The 20596-nt window shown below is 32.3% G+C and overlaps 1 protein-coding gene across 7 annotated transcripts; it reads left to right on the forward strand.

Annotated features, from left to right (window-relative positions):
• Nucleotides 1–1295: 1295 nt before the first annotated feature.
• Nucleotides 1296–18999, forward strand: LOC113003214. 7 transcript variants are annotated; one of them, XM_039448143.1, is made up of 18 exons: nucleotides 1296–2429; nucleotides 2535–2857; nucleotides 2948–3214; nucleotides 5680–5844; nucleotides 5954–6254; nucleotides 6637–6793; nucleotides 8663–8913; nucleotides 9951–10129; nucleotides 10235–10395; nucleotides 10836–10935; nucleotides 11019–11250; nucleotides 11677–11895; nucleotides 12406–12584; nucleotides 15248–15486; nucleotides 15555–15724; nucleotides 16361–16523; nucleotides 16616–16782; nucleotides 16872–18999. In XM_039448143.1, exons 11-18 carry the CDS (start codon nucleotides 11221–11223, stop codon nucleotides 17220–17222), a joined length of 1518 nt encoding a protein of 505 aa, XP_039304077.1. In that variant the 5' UTR covers nucleotides 1296–2429; nucleotides 2535–2857; nucleotides 2948–3214; nucleotides 5680–5844; nucleotides 5954–6254; nucleotides 6637–6793; nucleotides 8663–8913; nucleotides 9951–10129; nucleotides 10235–10395; nucleotides 10836–10935; nucleotides 11019–11220; the 3' UTR covers nucleotides 17223–18999. The 7 variants fall into 7 exon arrangements, with proteins under 7 accessions (XP_039304077.1, XP_039304079.1, XP_039304093.1 ...); XM_039448145.1 differs by lacking the exon at nucleotides 10836–10935 and having other exon boundaries at nucleotides 11139–11250; XM_039448159.1 differs by lacking the exons at nucleotides 1296–2429; nucleotides 2535–2857; nucleotides 2948–3214; ... (4 more) ...; nucleotides 9951–10129; nucleotides 10235–10395 and having other exon boundaries at nucleotides 10583–11250; nucleotides 11677–11871; nucleotides 12406–12439; nucleotides 12509–12584.
• The last annotated feature ends 1597 nt before the right edge of the window (nucleotides 19000–20596 follow it).

Here is a 20596-nt window from a genome sequence, read left to right on the forward strand (position 1 = left end):
TTGATTTAATATTGGTTCAGTATAATAATTTGATTTAATTTGATTTAATAGTAATTATAAATATTTTTGTTAGGGCACCTTTAAGAAACGAACATTTTGATTTGACCGCAAGTTAAATTATTAAAATATTTCCCACTGAAATTATTGGCATTTATCACTGTCTATCTAAAACTGACGAACGTCAGCAAAAAATTTCCAATGGAAAATTAGTAGATTCTTATAGAAGTAAGTTGCGTAATTGTTGCAAATGTGGAATTATAAGTAAAAAAAGAAGAAGATCAGAAGACGATGAAGAAACAAAATTAGAGGAAGATACTGAATTGATTTCTCACGGCACATCTATATTTTCTCTTTGCAAAAGCAAAAGCGGGTATTAATGCATTTATGCTACTTTCCGTATGCTAATGTGTTTTATATAGAATATGTTATGTGTATAAAACGCATGCACATATGAAAACAAGCGTTAAAGCATTAAAAAATGCTTCTGTGCAGAGTAAATCTTTGGAAAGCACTGTCTAAAATCATAATTACCAATTTAAAAAGAAAACATTTTATGTATTCATATGTACTAAGACGCGGAATTAGCGCCTAGGGTGACATAGCGCTTTTAAATATTAAAATTCGATTTTGCCGCGTTGTATTTATGTAACCTCCTCCCTCCCCCCCCCTGCCCGGATTCGCCGATACTGCGCTCGTAACGAGCGGGATCGTTTTGCTCTCAGCTTTCAGTCCTGTGCGGTACTCCAAAAGGAATACACATAGTTTGGTACATTGGGTCAACATGTGAAGTAAAAATGAGTGTGAATTTGTTTGGCGGACAATCGTGTCGCGATCGTGACGGACGTGATCGCCCGTTAACGTTATATTTTTCTTACCTGTTTTTCGTCCTGAAGGACGAAAGCATAAGTAAGAGAATATTTCCTTTACGTTTTTGTTCAACCTAACTTAACAATATTCTGAACAAATTTTATACAATATATTTTTAAATTACAGAATCATTAAAAGCAATTTTGCTGCATGGCCAAATAATGTTTAATCGGTGTTATTTGAACAAAATGAGTTCTAACGAATTAATTGCGCATGGTGAACATGAACAAGAATGGGGTGGACACTTCATTACCAAAGGTTTGGGGCAACTTGTACGTATGCTAATGGCCTAAGTTTACATCAAGCACTTGATACACGTACTAACTAGTAATTTTCTATTAAATTATCTTAATTTAAAGAATAGTATACTAAGCTGGTAAAATATGAATCGAGATAATGAAATATATGTATCATATATACACGCATCGTCAAAAGTAAGATAATTTAATAGAAAATTACGAGTTAGTACGCGTATTAAGTACTCGGTGTACACCAGTGTACATCGGTGTACACTGGTGTGCACCGGTAGAATTTGTATCCTTGACGCTCGATTGCCGCACACACGCGAAGCCGCGCTCGTACGTGTTTCCCAAATTAATCGAATTAAAATTATTTTCTACAGATTATTTTAATAAGTAATTGTTTAAAGAGATTTACAAGTTTCATTAATTAATTAAAATTAGGCCTCGACATAAAGTAACAGTTTTATGAATTGAAGCTGTATTGCCGTGATGACATAATTTTAATTTATTATTAAAAATCGTAATTCTATTTACATTATTTTTTAAACAAATTTTTGTATCCGAGCAAATTTCTTTGTGTAATTAAAAATTAAAACAGCCCGCGACCAACTGTGGTATCCCGTATACCGCCCGTATAGGCGCATAGCAAGGGACACAGAGTTTTTCCAGCATGTCGATTCGTGTCTTCTCTCTCGATCCAGCGTCGAGTGAGGAAAATGCTATTGAAACGCCTCCCACTATTTTCTGCCCGCATCCCGACCTCCGACCACTGAACTCAATACATATAGGAAAAAGTCGTCCTATAGAAATCGTGTGTAAAAGGCCAGTCAGAGAGAGAGGTTACCATTATGTTGGCTGTCTCTTTTCTTCTTAAGCTCTTGAAACCCGCCATTTTTAATATTACAATCATATCTAAAAGTTAGTCAAACCTCCTAAAGTATGTCTCTGAATCGTTCTCTGAATTCATCAGTCAGTATACTTTTGTAATACGATGCTTGTACCGCTAAAAAAGGAGACCTACGACAGAAAGAGCAATTAACATAATGTAATCCTTTCTCTCTGACCGCTTTTTTCAAGCCACGGCTCTGTATGTATTGAGTTCAGTGCCTCCGACACGCTGCAAAGAAACACGTATGTACATGCGCGGCTTTGTGTGTGTGCGGCAGCCGAGCGTCAGTGCGGAGAGACACTATTTCTGCCGGTGCGTGTAAACTAGGCCAATAATGACAACGAAACTATCAAGAGACCAACTCGGAAAAGTCGCGATAACCAATTCAGCGACTTCTTTTGAGAAGTGTTCGGGATGACAACTTTACTGTTGTACGTGTATAAATATAAATTTTTTTTTGCATTATTTCTCTCGTCACATTTTCATATACCTATATCATCTTAGCTGTACCTATATCATCATAGCTGTCTTTACAGAATAATACGATGCACTACGTGACCAATGATTCTGCAAAATTTGCGTTTTCATACAAAAAAGCTACATGCTATGTGCTATTAATAATGATGTTAAAGTGTTTGTAAAACGTAACTGACTTGTGCATTTATAAAGCATTACTCACTGGATGCGAGGATGATCTTTATGACAATAACAGTTACATGAATATGTTGCGTGTCCTACACGAAAAGGGCCTACACTGGCATGAATAGTGTAAAGCATACATAAGAAAAATATGTGGAATAAAATTTTCCTAATTGCCTGTAGATGCAACTGGTATAGACGTTTGTGATTACATTATTAAGTAAGTCTTAATTATTTGTTTGTATTATGTGTAAATCTCGAAATAATAATATCTGTATTCTCAATTTCATCACTTTGCTTTATTATACAGGAATTGTGTCGCTGTTCATCTTGACAAACCTGCTAATAAATTCAATTTACTTGTATTTACGAGTTATGATCAAAAAATTGTTTGTCCTCATAAATCAAAAATGCGCCGTTGAGGGTATGGACTCTATGATGAAGAAAGAATATTTAATGGGCGGGCACTTGTGTCTAGAGGTTCTCAAAGAAAAACTGTGTTCAGAGCTGGTTGGGGTGAAGCATCATATTTTGAAGCGTGCCAAGAGTGTTAGTAATGGATACACCTTAAGAGTGCGTAAGTATCTTATATGTAATGTTGGTCTTATGAAAAAAATGAAGCAAGATACATCAATAAGTAATTTATTTGAAATATTTAGAGGAAAGATTAAATGTTACTAAGTTACGGTGCAACATCGATGTGCAAATGGAATACTTGTCCACTGGAGATTGTCTTCCCCCTTTGGGACTTATGCAATACTCTAATTTTATAATTGTTGTAGAAAATATCCAGAGTTAACAAGTAACGCGTTACTTGTAATGTCGTTACCGTTACAATTACTTCTTTTTGGTAACGAATAATTAACGGCGTTACATTTCATAATTTATAACAATAACGGTAATGAGTTACATTTTGTCGATAATTGTAACAATTTGAATAGTTACTTTTATCTTTTGTTACTTTGTATAGATGGAGTGTATTAATTTGTTAGATGATAGCAATCCGACAATATCAAACAATTTTTATAATCAAATAATTCTAATGTTGAGATGCCAAATAATTATGCAAAATTAAATAGATATAAGGCCAATAAACGAGCAATAACGGTTGTCGTATATAAAATACTTATTCTGTTATGAGGTCAATAGGACGTTTCGGATTTACTTGTCCTTTTTCAGCCGTGTATAAGTTATTTATATAATTTCGAGTCGAGACACATTAGATTCCTCTGTATTGAGTATGTCCCCGTTCTGACCCGGATTTTCATCAAAAAAACTTAGAACTGGTTATAAAACTATTGAGAGACAACGGCTATCCTCTAGAACTAATATTTAACAAAATTAATCTTAGACTAAAAAAACTTGTCAACGACAGAATTACAAACAAAGGAAAAAACACTCGGAAGGAAAGAGAATCTGAAAATGCAAAAAAATTTTTCACTATTCCGTATATAAAAAATGTATCCAAAATGGTAAATTCTGTCATTAACAAGAGTAAATTTATAACAGGCTACAGATGTTTAAATCGACTCAATATAATCGTAAAAGCACAGAAAGACAGAGATAATTCCATTCCACGAACAACGTTGTATACAAATTAAAATGTAACAATTGCGATGCCTCTTACGTGGGCCAAACAAAAAGAAAACTAAACACAAGAATCAAAGAACACATGAGTAACTTAAAATTTGATTCATCGAAGCATTCTGTAATTTCAGATCATATCATTCAACATAGTCATTCAATAGATTGGAATAATGCAACAATCTTAGATATAGAACCCAGATACTTAACAAAAGACTTATTTCAGAAATGATACACATAAAAGAACAAACTAACGGTCTCAACTTGCAAACAGATACTGAGCTTCTACATGTCTTTGAATTACTGAACAGATTGGTTTGCTAAGTTTAAAAACACATTGTAACGTATTGATCTCGATCCACCGTCTCCTTCAACTCAGTTTAGATTTAACGTCGAGCAAAACGGACACGCTCCTGCGTTTGTTACTTCCGCCATAGTATTATTATATATTCTCTAACGGCCGCATTGTGTTGAGTGAGTTTTATTCATTATATTTATTTCTCCGTTCTTCGTTCAATTTTTTTTTATCAATGTGATTTATTATAACCACTTTGTGTCTAAATTATCATTATTTATACTATTTATTTTAATCATTGTAGTCTGCCCAAATTATTATCATGGAACCGGTTGACACGAAAATTCGCACACAGAGACACGCATTTACGAAACGTTGTCTCACCAATGGCTTAGCGTTACGGAACATCTACATCATGCCAACATGATAAAAATGACGGACAGATTGCAACATCCGGAGATACTCAATACAGAGAAATCTAATGTGTCCCGACTCGAAATTATGTAAATAACTTATACACGGCTAAAGAAAGACAAGTAAGTCCGAAACGTCCCATTGACCTCATAACGGAATAAATATTTTATATACGACAACCGTTATTGCTCGTTTATTGGCCTCATATCTATTTAATATGTATACAATACAAGCGTAGAAAATTTATTTAATTAATTACGCAAAAGTTAAATCACTTTTTATTAAATACATTACTGCACTCCTAAATAGTGCAAGTGTAGAAAGACTATTTAGCGTGAGAGATACTGTATTAAGAAAGTGGTCATCTTAATGATGATTCTATACAACATCAATTTCTCTTAGAAATAATTAACAGATCTTTTTGGTGAAGTTTGATGCAAAAATGCAATCAAAACTGAACTATCTGTGATTATATTGGATACAAATATGTGTGACGTTAGTACATAGAATAAAAAGACGTCGAGTGAAAATTATACGTGTATTTAGTATAATTGTATACATATATTTTGAACCTTATTTCTTTAGAAGATAAAAAATCAATTTATATTTATTTCAGAAATTTGTATACCGTTGATTAATATGAAAAAGTAACAAAAATAGTAACGATTCGTTAATTTTTAAGTAACGGTAGCGATAACGAGTTACCTTTTAAAATCAGTAACGAGTAACGGTAACGAATTACTTTGTAGAGAGAAGAACGGTAACGGTAACGAGTTACTTTTATAAAGTAACTTTGCCAACCCTGAAAATATCAATAGAATGCGTCAAGAGTCATTTTCGTGCGATACACACAGGTGCATTCTTTCAAGAAATGAGAACAACTGAAGCTAGACAATTGTTGCCTGATGCATGAGGTAATTAAAAATCTTGCCATAATTGCTACAGATATATTTCACAGATTTCAGAAAATGATTAATTATGAATAATATAAGCACTTTATAATCTAATGTATATGTCATAAAGGAAAATATTGCAAGCGTTACTAGTCTAATAGTATCTATAGCCAAAGATATTCTATTACCGTTCTCGAAACTTGCAAAAGACGTTCAAACGTTAGATGCTAATTTAGATCCCAAAAAGCTAAAGACGAGCGACATAATTTATTGGAGCAAAATTTATTGGAGCATCGTATGAAAGAGCATTGTAAACTTCAGGAAAGATGGGCATCTTGTCAATCTAAACTTGTTGCTTTATAAAACTTATCCAAACAATCAGCTTTCTGAACACGATTCGTCATTAAATGCTTATTAATGATTATGTATGAGTAAGTATTAATATATTATTTACAAAATATATTCACTCACAAAATAATATTTACGGATACAGAATGAAGAATTACATATGCCAGGGCAAATGTTCTTATAAACTCTTTAAAAAACAAGTTAAAATATTAAAGCGTTATATTATAGTTTTATTATAGATCGGGTAATTTAATTTTTAAAAATAGCATTTAGAAATTATAGTGAATTTTGATTATGTTTTGTAGAAAATCTTATAAATCGATCTCACTGCATATTTTTACACTTTACAAATATATCGATGTGAAACATACGAAACAATTCAATGTAGAAAAGAAAACAGTTTCTGTTTTAGAGTTTACATGAAAAAATTGCAATAATTTATATTATTCTTTTATATCCATACAGAAGCAATGGCGGCAAATCCCAATTTTAAATTAACACAAACTTTATTCAAGGAGGCTATTACTGAAGTATTGAGATCGTCAAAGCAACGACTTTGAAACCGGCAAGATGCAAGTTGAAAATAATGCTGAGAATAGCAGTGATAATAATGATTAAACTGGTGAGTTAAACAGCAAAAACGACAATTAATTAACATTAATAACATTAATAACATAGCCTCGAATTATCAGTTGCTTCTGAAATAGACAGAGTAGTACAGTTGCTAGCTATAAGATTACATATTAATTCGTGGGATTCGCAGGGTAATAAAAACATGCCCGTTGCATTGGGCAACGTGTTATGAGAACAAACATTATATATATGTCACAATAATAACGATAATATATACAAAATGTCCCAAAAAGCTTGCATTTTCTCTTAAGAGCAGATTCTTTAAAATATTTTAAGAAAAATATCCTAATACAAAAATGTCGAGAGTATAATGGTTTTTAAGTTATTCGCGATTAAAGTTTACGAATCACAAAGCTGATATTTCACGGACTCAGGCATGGTGACATGACAAGGTACTTTTTGACATTGAGGTTGTCATATAAATACGCAGAGACATTTTTAATAAGAAATTATTTCTATGGAAAACATATTTGAATGTACATTACATATGCATAATTAATGTTTTCAACAAAATATTAATTTAATAACAAAATAGTACGATAGCTGTTAGGACAGCTGTCAAAACAAATTCTGTACCATGTTCATATGATAAGAACTTTTATGGTAATATATCAATAATATTGATAATTGTAATGAATTTATTTTCACAGCTGACCCAACGGCTATCGTAACTTATTATTGAATTGATATTTTGTTGAAAACATAATATTTACGCATATGTAATGTACAAATATGTTTCCTGTAGAAATAATTTTTTAATATAAATGTCACTGCGTATTTATATGACAATCTCAATGTCGAGAGGTATGTACCCTTGTGGTACTTTGTCATGTCACCATGTCTGAGCGCGCACAATTCATTGAATTTTATTTTTTTTACAATTTATTTTAGTTTAAAATACTTTTTTTTATAAAAATGATACCGGCGGGGCGAAAAAGCATTTGACAAGGTGCTTTATAATCTCTTATATTAATTCGGTATCTAAGAAATTTTTGTCTCTCCCCAATAAGCATGACTGTAACGTAGCTTTTACAATTCCCTTTAAACTTAACAAATTTATAACGGCGGAAAAAGATCATATTGATCGACTATCGTGCAACGATGTAGTCTATAAAATCAATTGTAAAGATTGCGAGTCCTCTTATGTGGGACAGACAAAACGTCAGTTAAAAACGAGACTCACGGTACATAAATTGGATATAAGGAAATCTAGCTCTCTTGTCATTACAAAACATCGCATTGCTAATAACCACGATTGGGAGAGCGTAGAAATTTTAGATAAAGAACCGTATTTCGTTAAAAGATCTCTATCTGAGATGTAACATATTAAAAAATAACAAAAAGGACTCAACAAACAAAGCAATACCGAACTTTTGCCCGATGTGTATCTTCCTTTTCTTGAACGTATTTCACTTTCTTAAGTCCTATCCCTTTCCTCCCCTTTCCTTTGCTACCGTTTTAGCCGAGCAATTCTCGCTTGTTCGTTCCTTATTATTCATTTCTGAACTAAGATAATTGAATAGAAAGTTACTAAATATTACGCGTATCAAGTATTCGGTGTAAACAAAGTCATTGTGTTGTGACACTCATATTATTGTCTAATTGGTCTAGTTTTCACCGATACGCTTAATTTGGTTTTACTTCGGTGCAAGACAAGTTTAATGTTCTGTTTTCATTAGAAGTGGAGTAGAAGTAAAGACGATTGATATTTCAGTAGGGCCAACTTAACTTTATAGAATATATATATATTAAAATAGAATAGAATTATTTTATATAATTTTATCTGAACTTATAGATTTTTATTAAATTTTTATAATGAATTATATGAGATTTCTAACCTCTTTGGACTTTTTTACAGAACCCAGCACCCGTAAACATGGAATGAGATAAATACAGGTTGGCAATACTCAGTTTTAACTAGTTACAACCGTTTTCACCGGGTGCAATTTGCTGCCACTCCACTAGAACTTGTGGATTGCATTGAGAATAAACTGAGCTCAATCCGACATGTTTCCATCGACTTCAATTTGGTTCTACACCGGATTGGATACGGATTAATGTTTCGGTGGAAACTAGACCATTGTAAGATAACATTTTTGGAACTCACAGGTATGATAAAAAATATTATTTTACAAGTTATTTATTCTTTTTTACAATTTTACACTTTTGACTTGTACAGCTTTCAAATTCCTTCCTTTTTAAATTCCTTTTTACAATTTTATAACTTTGACTTGTACAGATTTCAATTTGTTATATTTTATTATTTTTTGTTTCTTATTTATTATTTTCACAAATTGACTTTTATTATTTTCATTAATTTATATTTGTAGTCGTTCTTAACTTATTTATTTATTATTTTTCTTATTGTTTTTCATATTACTCTTTGTACTGTTCCACTAGACTATGATCCGAAAACGATGTCTCTCTCCGATGTCTTTCTCGAGACTACTTTTAGATTAATAAGGAAGGTTTGCAAACCAGGAAATTCACAAAATTCTGAAATTTTGTGTACACAGAGAAGTTCATCCATAACATAAAAATATTTTTTGTTTGTGCTTATTTTCAGTTTAAGGGGCTGAAACATCTTTTATAAAAAAATCAGTTTTTTTCTTTCCAAGTGAATATCGTCGAAACTAGAGAAGAAATAGAAAAAAATATTTTGAATAAAAGTTAAATGGTTAAAATAATAATTTACAACAGTAATTAAAGAAATTTTTTAAAATAATTTTCCATATTTTTTTTACCACTTCATATTTTTTTTTAAAATTTTTTAAATATTTTAATGACAAAATTAAAGCAGATTTTTATACGAATCCAACCATATATAACAAAGTATCCTTGTTGTATATAACAAAGTATCCTCATGATGCCCAATAGTTTCGACAATATTCGTTTGGAAAGAAAAAAACCGATTTTTTCTAAACGGGTGTTTTACTTTTTTAAACTGAAATTGGGCACGAACAAAAAATATTTTTGTGTAATAAATGAACTCCTTTATGTGTACATAAAATTTTTTGAATTTCCGGGTTTATAACCTTTTTTGTGAGCATCATAAATACACTGCTACGTCTTTACAGGCACATTTTGTATTATTTCAAGTTTGAAAGAATTGAATTATACTATATTTTATTTTTTCCTACTCACAGATTCATTGGTTCTGGTGCATTACAAGGTTTTGATCAAGCGGATCGTGCGAAGTACTTACAATTTGTTACTAGTACGTCCAAAGTGCCGTTACAAGATTTCGCCGCGTTAGAATGGCATACAAAAATTCCAAATTCAAAGAAGGAAAGTCAGCAGACAAGCTTCCATCTGCACAAGCTTGGTAAATATATGAAGAAAGAAATTTTTTAAATATTTTCTTGCGTGTATAAGCTGAAATTAAATCAACATAAAATTACGGAGCTAAAACTGTATTTTCTAATTGCAGTTTCAATTCACTGGATCTGCCAGTGCACGAAATATATGATAAATTCCGTACAAATCTATTCAAGGCGATTCATGAATGCAGCGAAGGGTTTGGGGTAAAAGTGCACATTAGGGGAGCAGCCTCTGACGACCTTGACTTTGACATATGTTATCAATGGAAAGGTACTGAGTGACATACAAAAGGTTTTAAATAATGCTCACTTCTTATTAAAAAAACATTATTAGAGAAAGAAAAAAACAGTTTTTCTTACTTATTTCAGAAAATATTCATTTTACGAAAAAATGTGTCAAACAAAAAATAAAGCCCATAATAAGCCCTATAAAAAAGGTCGTATACATATTTTACCTGGTTTCAATACTTTAGTCGTTATAGTAGAAAAACTGTTTTAAAATAATTTTATTTTACTTTTAGTAGTTTTGCGTGAAAAGTAGATGCTTGGGCGGGGGAGAGGCTCCGTCCCCCCTCCCGCCCCATATTTTTTTAACCCAACCTAACCCTATTTTAGTTGTAATTTGACCAAGGATATTTAATTGACTTTGCGACAGTACACGCAGAAAATTTTTCTCGAATAATGTACAATGCTCATAATAAAATTTACTAGATTTGCATCGCACCGGTAGGATATACGCGTATTCAACCGGAAATTAATATATGACAATAGAAAAGTAATAGTTTGGTTAGATACATCTTGTAACCTAAAGGTAAATAAATTTGCCATACTAACAAGGAAATATGAAGAAAGTAAAAAAGTCCCATACTAATATGTGTATATTCGACGTTGTAGCTTGAATTGCGCGTTGTTTCTTAAGACAGTATAAGAAAAAAAAAATAATCTAGAGTGGTACCTACTGTGAGCTGTATAGAAATATTCGTTGTGTATCTGGCAATAATCTATGTTCTTCAGAGAAATGCGATAGTAACCGCGGACACGCTGACTGCGCACGATCATTAATCTCCTGTATGTGAAGTGTGAAGTGAGGAGCGCAATGTATAACGATACCAGCGATAAGTACGAGGTAAGAAAAGTCTCATCCAATATTTGTTGCGTTCGGAATTGCAAATCTTAGATGCGAGCTAGCAGAGAGAGCTTGAATCACGTAATCCTCAACCAATCAAACCGAGATGTGAATTGCCGAACGATTTTCGAGGTTAAAAGCACTTTCGACGCCTCGGATTTGCATTGCCGAACGCTGTATAATTAAAATTATTTTTAAGAAGATTATATGTTACAAGAATTCACATAGCACTAACTTCCAAACGCTCTTGGAATGTCCTTATGACGTAAACGTTCTTTGGAGGTTAGTGCTGTGTAAGAATATCGCGTTGCACTTACACTTGGCGCGAGCGACTACCGTGTATCTTAATATATATTTTTTCTACTATTTATGTATAGTTTTTTGTTATTTTGAAATAAGTAAAATACATATAATTTTTATTTATAGCTACCAGAAGTAGTCAATTTAGATACTGCATCTTGTAGTAATGCACAAGGCTTTATTTTTCCATCGAAGCTTTCATCTTCATACCTTTGCAATGATAGTCAACTCCAACGACCCCAACCCACAACATGCATACTATTAGAGGATGCAAGTATCTCAAGTAGTGATAGTAGTGAGTTGACCGAAAAAAATGTACAAGTTAGTAATGAGAACAGTGAATCGGTACGTATATTTACACACACACACACACACGCACGCACGCACGCACGCACGCACGCACGCACGCACGCACACACACACACATTAATATATATGTACACACAGAAAAATATCCATCGTGCAGTAAAGAAAAACAAAGAACATGATTCATATATTTGTTTTAAGTAATAGTCTTGTTCAACGAAGAATATTTTCTTAATTTCAACATACATTCAAATATATATAACATTAGCTATACATGTTTAGAACAATACCTTGATATACGTAGTAGACTTTATTTTAAATAAATGTGATACTTATGATGACCATATTATGTACTTGCGAATTTTTTCGTATATCACAAAAGCTGTTGTTGTATTCAAATTAATAAACAATTCTAAAACTATTGCTTAAAACAAATAAACAAACCAAGTAATTTGTTTTTCTTGGCTATACAATGGATATTTTTCTGTATATATGCACAATTACTATATAATGTTATATTGTAATAATATTAATTTATATTAATTACAGAATTTGAAAAGGTACTTGCAAGAAACCAGCGAAGGTAAAATTATATTATCTGCATACTATAATAACAATAAAACCCTTAATTCTGTACTGCGTTCTCGATTAGTACGACTCATTATCAAAGGAGAGAAAGACAGAATATTATCAAAAATCTCAGTAGCAGACAAATTAACTAATTTTGTGTTAGTTTCTTATATTAATACTTCTTATACAATAATATTATATGATATATATATATATATACATATATATATACAGGGTGTTTCAGACCACCCGTACACCCCTTTTCTCTTCGCAGGATTAGGACCAATCAAAAATATGTTTAGACGAAAGTTGTAGGGTTTCAAAAGATCTATTCAATGATCTTATCAGTTTGACCTTGGATGGCGTCGCCAAGGTCAGATTGAAATCACATTAAGTTTTTTAAATGGAACACCCTATTTTTGATTCCAGAATCTAATAGCTGGTGTCAAGACCTTTCCAAAACACTACAAGAAAGTTTATTTTCGTTGACTGCTTTCCGAGTTGTGCGGCTTGAAAATTACACTACCGCCAGCATCAGCATTACTCAAGATGTACCATGTGGTGGTTACTTAGTCGGATTTAATCTTGTGTGTGGGTGTGTGCATACGTGCATGCGTATGTGTATGGGGGAGGAAAAGGGGAGTCAAAGTTTTATGTACTCTGCTTTTGTTTATTAACTGGATTGATTATGTTTGATGATCAATCATGTCCAGATTGACTGTATGCATTTTCCCGTGCTTAGCATTATCCAGAATGAACGACGTGGACGTGACGAGAATTTCATCCCATTGGGGTGCTTGATTCACGTGAGTCCCCTTGCCTCTCACGTTTGGGGTGCTTGATTCACGTGAGTCCCCTTGCCTCTCACGTTCGGGAATGAATGAGTGTATGTTTTGTTAAGCGACTAAATATTCAAAGTGAGCACCATTCTCTGCGATGCAAGCATCAACTCTATTTTGAAAATCATTGGTTGCTCGAAGAATTTCCTCGGCACGTAAGGATCGAATTGCTTCACTTATTCTACGAATCATATTATCCCTCGTAGTCGGACGTTCATGATAGACCAAGTTTTTTATCCTTCCCCAGAAATAATAATCAAGGACGGTGAGATCTGGTGATCGGGGTGGACAATTGATTGGACCGTATTTGCCTATCCACTTGTCGGGGAATATAGTATTTAATGCCGCACGAGCAACTCTCGATGTATGAGACGGACATGCATCTTGTTGGAACTACATGTTCAGGCGCAATTGCAGAGGAATATTTTCTAGTAAGACAGGAAGATCTGTCATTATTAAGGCGGAATATCTATCACCGTTTAGATTTTCGTCAAGAAAACAGGACCTATGATTTGACTTCCAATAATTCCACACCAAACATTAACTTTCCAAATGGTTTGATGATCTACTTCTCTCAACCAGTGAGGATTATTTTGTGCCCAATAACGAGAGTTCCAAGTATTAACAGATCCATCACTTTTAAGTGTACATTCGTCAGAAAATAAAATTTTCAAGTGGAAATCAAGTGGTTGCTGTCTTATAAAGTTGCAAAATACAAGTCTCTGTCTAATATCGTTATAATTCAACGCTTGATGAACAGACATTCTGTAAGGGTGAAATTTGTTATTTGTTATAGAATGCGCCAAACACTGATTTTACTAACACCAGAATCTTGTTCTCGTCGTCTTAAAGAATCATAAGGGTTCAATTCTGTCGATGCAAGAATTTCCACTGTTCTTTCATCCATAATCGGACGATGAATTTGTGTACCTTTGTTATGTTGAGGCTGAACGACACCTTTAATTTTGATTCGTTTAGCCAAACGTGAAAAAACATTTCGCGAGTGAGGAGTCCGATCAGGATAACATTCCCGCCACAATCTTTTCGCTGCAATGAATGTACCTCGACACTCACCTAAAATTAGCAGCATATCATATGCTTCTTCATTGGAATAGGACATGGCTAAATAAACCTAAACTAATAAAGAGGGTCGGATTTTTGTTGCGCGATTGATACTGATATGACGGTTATTGAAGACGTAGGTGACAAGTTTGAGAGAGTTATTGTCACTCGTGTTGAGTTGAGTCACAATAGCGTTGTGGTGAATACATCTCTACTACATCCTATGCAAATAACAATATGTATAAAATCACGAGTTAGACATCGTTACGCAGAAAGCCGCGCTCGTTATTGCTCGTGTGCTACCGTTAAAGTAATAATGTAATTACATAATATTATGACATACATATGTATGTGACTATCTACGGTCGCGACAGCTAACTTTCACGATTTTTCATGATCTGTTTTTGTTGGCCCGGCTCGCGTGTTTACTTTCTTTGTGTCGGCTGCACGGCTTTCTGCGTAACGCGTGATTTTATATTGTTATTTACATGGTGTTGGCGGTAGTGTAACTTTCAAGCCGCACAACTCGGAAAGTAGTCAACGAAAATAAACTTTCTTGTAGTGTTTTGGAAAGGTCTTGACACCAGCTATTAGATTCTGGAATCAAAAATAGGGTGTTCCATTTAAAAAACTTAATGTGATTTCGATCTGACCTTGGCGACGCCATCCAAGGTCAAACTGATAAGATCATTGAATAGATCTTTTGAAACCCTACAACTTTCGTCTGAACATATTTTTGATTGGTCCTAATCCTGCGAAGAGAAAAGGGGTGTACGGGTGGTCTGAAACACCCTGTATATATATATATATATATATATATATATGTATGTATGTATGTATGTATATATGTGTTAAATATATTTTGTTTCTTCAAAACAAAATTTCCCTAAGCTATTTCACAATTATTTTTTTACTTGCAGTATAACAACTTCTCGGTTTCAAAAATTAGCAGGAGACATTGTTAAAATATTTAAAGGAGAGTCTTGTTACACATATTATACGCCGTTTACATGTAAGAATGGTGTTCGTATACAGGCAAGTGGTAAGCTCTGGGAACATTATAATTATATAAAAGGAGATTTAAAAAAACAAGGAATACTCCTTCAGCGATCAATTTCCAAATCCATACAAGAGACATATGCACAGACTGAAATAGATGGTACTATCCTAATATTAATATGACATTGACCATTTTACACGTGACTGTATATAATTTTTATACTACAGAAGACAAACTGCAATGGTTATTCCACCACACAGAACCGTGGGAGCAAGTGTGTGAATATTGGAATAATACATATAGGACTAGGAACAAGTTATTAATGCAAGACAAACTAAATGTACTTGAATATTTTAATAAGTTTCCTTGTCTTCAATTAAGCAAAGGACAACATCTGGTAAGAGTTAAAACAGGGTTATGGCCGAGTTACCCATTTTCGTCCAGTTTTGCGACGGTTATAACCACTTTTTTAATTTTTCCTCATTTTGTAGCATCTAGACTTCTCTCGGAGACATACGCGTGATATGAGGGATGTTACAAATTGCATGTCAATGTCGCCACGCATACTGTTCAGTGTTAGAAATGTATTATTGTCATCATTATTATCAATATTATTAATAATAAAACATTTCTAACAGTGAGCAGCACACGTGGCGACATGCGCCAAATTGACATGCAATTTGTGACTTTAACATCCCTCATATCACGCGTATGTCTCCGAGAGGAGTCTAGATGCTACAAAATGAGGAGAAATGAAAGGAATGGGGATGATCGTCGCTGAAATGGACAAAAATGAGCAACTCGGCCATAGGCCTACGTTAAAGTATCGATATAGAGCAAAACGTTATCTATAAAACTATTTTTGTTATATAATTCTGTAAAATTATTTTTTTGCGATTATATTATTATAATTAACTTCATTTTGAGACACGTATATTTGTTACTTGACTCTCTTTCTTTCTATCTGTTACATTTGCACGCACGCACGCACGCACATACATACGCGCTAATAACCTTATTACAAAATTTCTAGCTCGTAGAAGACTTTAACAGACAGTATCCCGAAAAAGAATCGATATTTCCTAAAAGGTGGAATATTATTAAAAAAGTTATTATTGACCAACTACAGCAATTGAATAAACGCCTCAGTGTTTCAGATACAGCTCTTATATCTATTTTACCAGCAATATCTTCTGGTATAGACATTTTACCATTGCATTAAAATTGTATTATTAAAATGTTCGTGTTTAATTAGTGGATTAGTTATAAATTTTTCTTTTTTTAATAGATAAACAAGATGCGGTAATTTTTTATTTACTTCCGATTCTTATCGAATCTCGTAGAGCAGGAGGTTATAAAAGGAAAAGAAATACGAACTGTGAGCAGGATAGTGAAAACAGCATCAGAAAGTTAACGTTACAAGAATGTAGAGATGCGTTTATGTTACATGTGCAGGTATTTAAATAAAAAAATAAAATATATATAAATATTAAATCTTTTATGAGTATGAATAGTATTTTAGTTCGAATTACTACTTTATATAGACTGTTGCTGATTTGGATCGTGCTTTATATGATTTGAAGAGAAGACTGCAAAGAAACAAAGATACTTTTCAACCGACACCTCTTATAGTTGGACCTTTAGTAAACATCGAATCATCATTCGTGATTGTAAATGACCAAAAGTTTAAGGTGGATTCATGTTTGCAAGCTATTGAATTAACTTTCAAGATATTCTTTGCTGTTGATTGCAAGTATCCAACATATGCAGAAACGTTTTGGATATTTTTACAAAAATCTGGTTTCGATATTCACTTACAAGAGAAATGTAACAACTCATTAAACGTTTTGTTAGGTCGCGTTAACGCAGAAATGGAGCGTTTAGTTGCGACATAATTTTTCCGAACATAAATATCATTTCATGTGCAATCGTTAATAAGATGTTTCGGTGCTATATTTGTAGTACATTTTTATGTTTCGATAATAAGTCGCTTCTAAATCATTACAAAGAATTCCATCCTTTATTAAAAATATATAGATGTAACGATAATAATTGCAGCAGATCTTTTGCTATATTTGATTCTTTTAAGAAACAGATATAACAAACATTTATCAGAGACTAATATTACATATAATAACCAAACTATAAAACAATATGATCAAAACGCGGATTTTATAGATGCAATAGATAAAGTCTTAACAGTGGGAACAAATCAACGTATACAACATTATGAAGATAAAAAATGTGAAAATGTAGAGTATATAATAGATCCCATACAAATTAAGTCTGATTCTGATATTGAAACTGATTTAGAAGACGATTTATTTTTCGACATTCCACAAAACGATGGCCACACTAGTGAAGCGACAAACGTAAAATTTGAGGAACATAAAGAAATTATTAATTTCACAAGTAAATTATACACTTATTTAGACGTACCTCGTGTTAGGGTAAATGATATTGTGAGAAGTACAGGAAATCTCATCGACAATTATTTACTTTTACTAGAAAAACATTTATTAAATTAACTTGAAACTTTTAATTTAAGTTTAGATTCAATATCTGCTATTAAAGAAGTATTCGCAGATTTTAGTGATCCTTTCACGGATTGTAAAAGCGAATGGCGTTCTTTAAATTGTTAAAATGCTATGATACATTTATACTTCCTGAACAATATTTAATCGGAGAAAGAGAAGAATTCCGAGAAAAGAATGGCGTAAATATTATTCAAAGTATTTCAGTGTATGCACAGTTTATTCCTCTTCGCAAAGTTTTTCAAAAAATATTTGAAATCCCAAATCTTTTTGACGAAACATTAAGATATTACCAATCGCTGAGATCAAATAACAATATTATAGAAAATTTTGTTCAGGGATCTCTTTGGGAAGAGATAAGTTCGCATTTCATAGGAAAGATTGTTTATCCTATTTTTTTATTTTTTGATGATTATGAGAATAATAATGTGTTAGGCTCTCATAAAGGCTTATCTAAGTGTGGCGCAGTTTATGTAACTATACCATGTTTATCTCCTTACATGCAATCAAAGTTAGAGAATATCTTTCTGTTCCTTTTATTTAACTCACTTGATCGACAAATGTTTGGCAATAGAAGTGTTTTTCAAAAAGCAATTGACGAGTTGCATTACCTACAAACAGAAGGTATAACAATTAAACATAAAGATGGAAACAAGCAAGTATATTTTGTTTTGTCTTTAGTTGTGGGAGACAATTTGGGTGTTCATTCTATTTTTGGTTTCGTGGAAAGTTTCAATGCTACATTTTTTTGTCGATTCTGTCTAATTAATAGAAAATGTATTTGTGATTTCTTAGATGAACGTATGTGCATTCTCCGTAATGTAGATAATTATACTTCACTTTTGGCATTAAAGGATGTGAGTAAATCTGGTATAGTTAGTCAGTGTGTGTTCAATGATTTAGATTATTTTCACGTTACAAAAAATTTAGGTGTAGATGTTATGCATGACATTTTAGAAGGTGTATGCAGATACGATTTGGCGTTATTTCTAAATTATTTTATTGCTAAGAAATACTTAACTTTAATAGATGTTAATACTAGAATAAGATCATTTCGATACAGTCACAAACATAATATTAATAAACCTGTGGAAATCACAGAACAAAACTTAAGAAATAAAGCAATCATAATGAGTTCTGCCGAAATGTTGTTATTAGTAAGGCATTTTTGTTTAATTATCGGCTCTTTTATTCCACAGGAAGACGAATGTTGGCAGCTTGTTATTCTTTTAAAGCAAATAATCGACATTACAACTAGTTCAAGAGTTCATTGTGAAACGTATCATTTATTAGACACTATTATTAATGAATATTTAACTTTATTAAATAACCAATTCCCAGGCAAGATAAAACCGAAACATCACTTTTTAATTCATTATGCTCGAATAATGAAGCTTGTCGGTGTATTATGGAAAACTAATTGTATGCGATACGAAGGTAAACATAAAGAAGGAAAAAAAACATCCCAAGCTACAAATAGTCGAGCAAATATTTCAAGAACAATAGCTATAAAACACCAACTGCTTTTAAACTACAGGTTGCAATATAATATTTCATCCTGCCATTTGTTAACTCTTGGACCAGTTGCCCAAAAGAATGTACGCGAAATACCTTTTGTTAATAATTGTATTACACCTTTTCAAGTAGAATTTAACATATTAATTGCTAAGTGGATATGTTACAACAATAATATTATTAACAAAAGAGCCATTATCGTTATATTCAACGAAGAAGGAGTAGATTTTTATTTTGTGCACACTATTATTATTAATAAAGAACAAAATGACTTTGTTATTTTAACTAAAAGAATGTTACAGTGCTATTTAGATGAACATGTACAATCCTACAAAATTTATGATGATACTTGTTTTGAGTGGGTTTATTTAACTAAGAAGAATTTATTTAATTCTGTTGTAACACATTGCGTTAGGCTTAGTAAAAGCGAAATTTATATTGTTAAAAAATGGTTTTAAAGAAATACCAAATAAATGAAATTATCATTGAAAAGTGTGTATTTATATTTATATATATATATATATATATAAGTATTTATATACACTACTCAAAAGAAAATAGGGAACACTTTCCAGACACCAAAAATTAGGCTATTTTCAAATGACTGTAACTCGGTGAAAAATCATCGTAGATAAAAAATAAAAAAAGCATTTTGAAGCTTGAAAATCCAACTTTAACGCTCTATCAGCAGATTTTCAAAATTCTTTTAACTTCCTTGTCTTATGCAGTAAAAAAGCACACCCTGTTTTGTTCCTTAAAATTTCGTATTTTTGACACTTTGCAGCTCGACCAACAAATTTTTTTCGAACAATTCAAGTAAAGCTTCATAAACTACAACATTTTGCCTACAAAATGCTTTTTTTAAAATTTCTCTACGATTTTTTTTGACCGAGTTACGCTACTTTGAAGCTAAACCTGCATTTTTTACAAATGATATCCGTACTCCGTGAAAAATCATCATAGACAAAAAATCAAAAAACCATTTTAAAGCTCGAAGTTCCAGCTTTAACATGCTGTTAATGGTTTTCAAAAATTTTCTCAATTTCTTAGTACTATGCCCCAAAAAAGATACACTGTTTTTTCCTTAAAATAACGTATTTTTAACAGCCTGTAGCTCAATAAAAAAATTTTTCTCGACAAATCCAATGCAAGTGCCATAAAGTATGACATTTTCTCTACAAAATGCTTTTTTTAAAGTTTTCTCTACGATTTTTTTTGAC

This window comes from Solenopsis invicta, chromosome 1 (genome assembly GCF_016802725.1).
Source record: "Solenopsis invicta isolate M01_SB chromosome 1, UNIL_Sinv_3.0, whole genome shotgun sequence".
Lineage (NCBI taxonomy): Eukaryota > Metazoa > Arthropoda > Insecta > Hymenoptera > Formicidae > Solenopsis > Solenopsis invicta.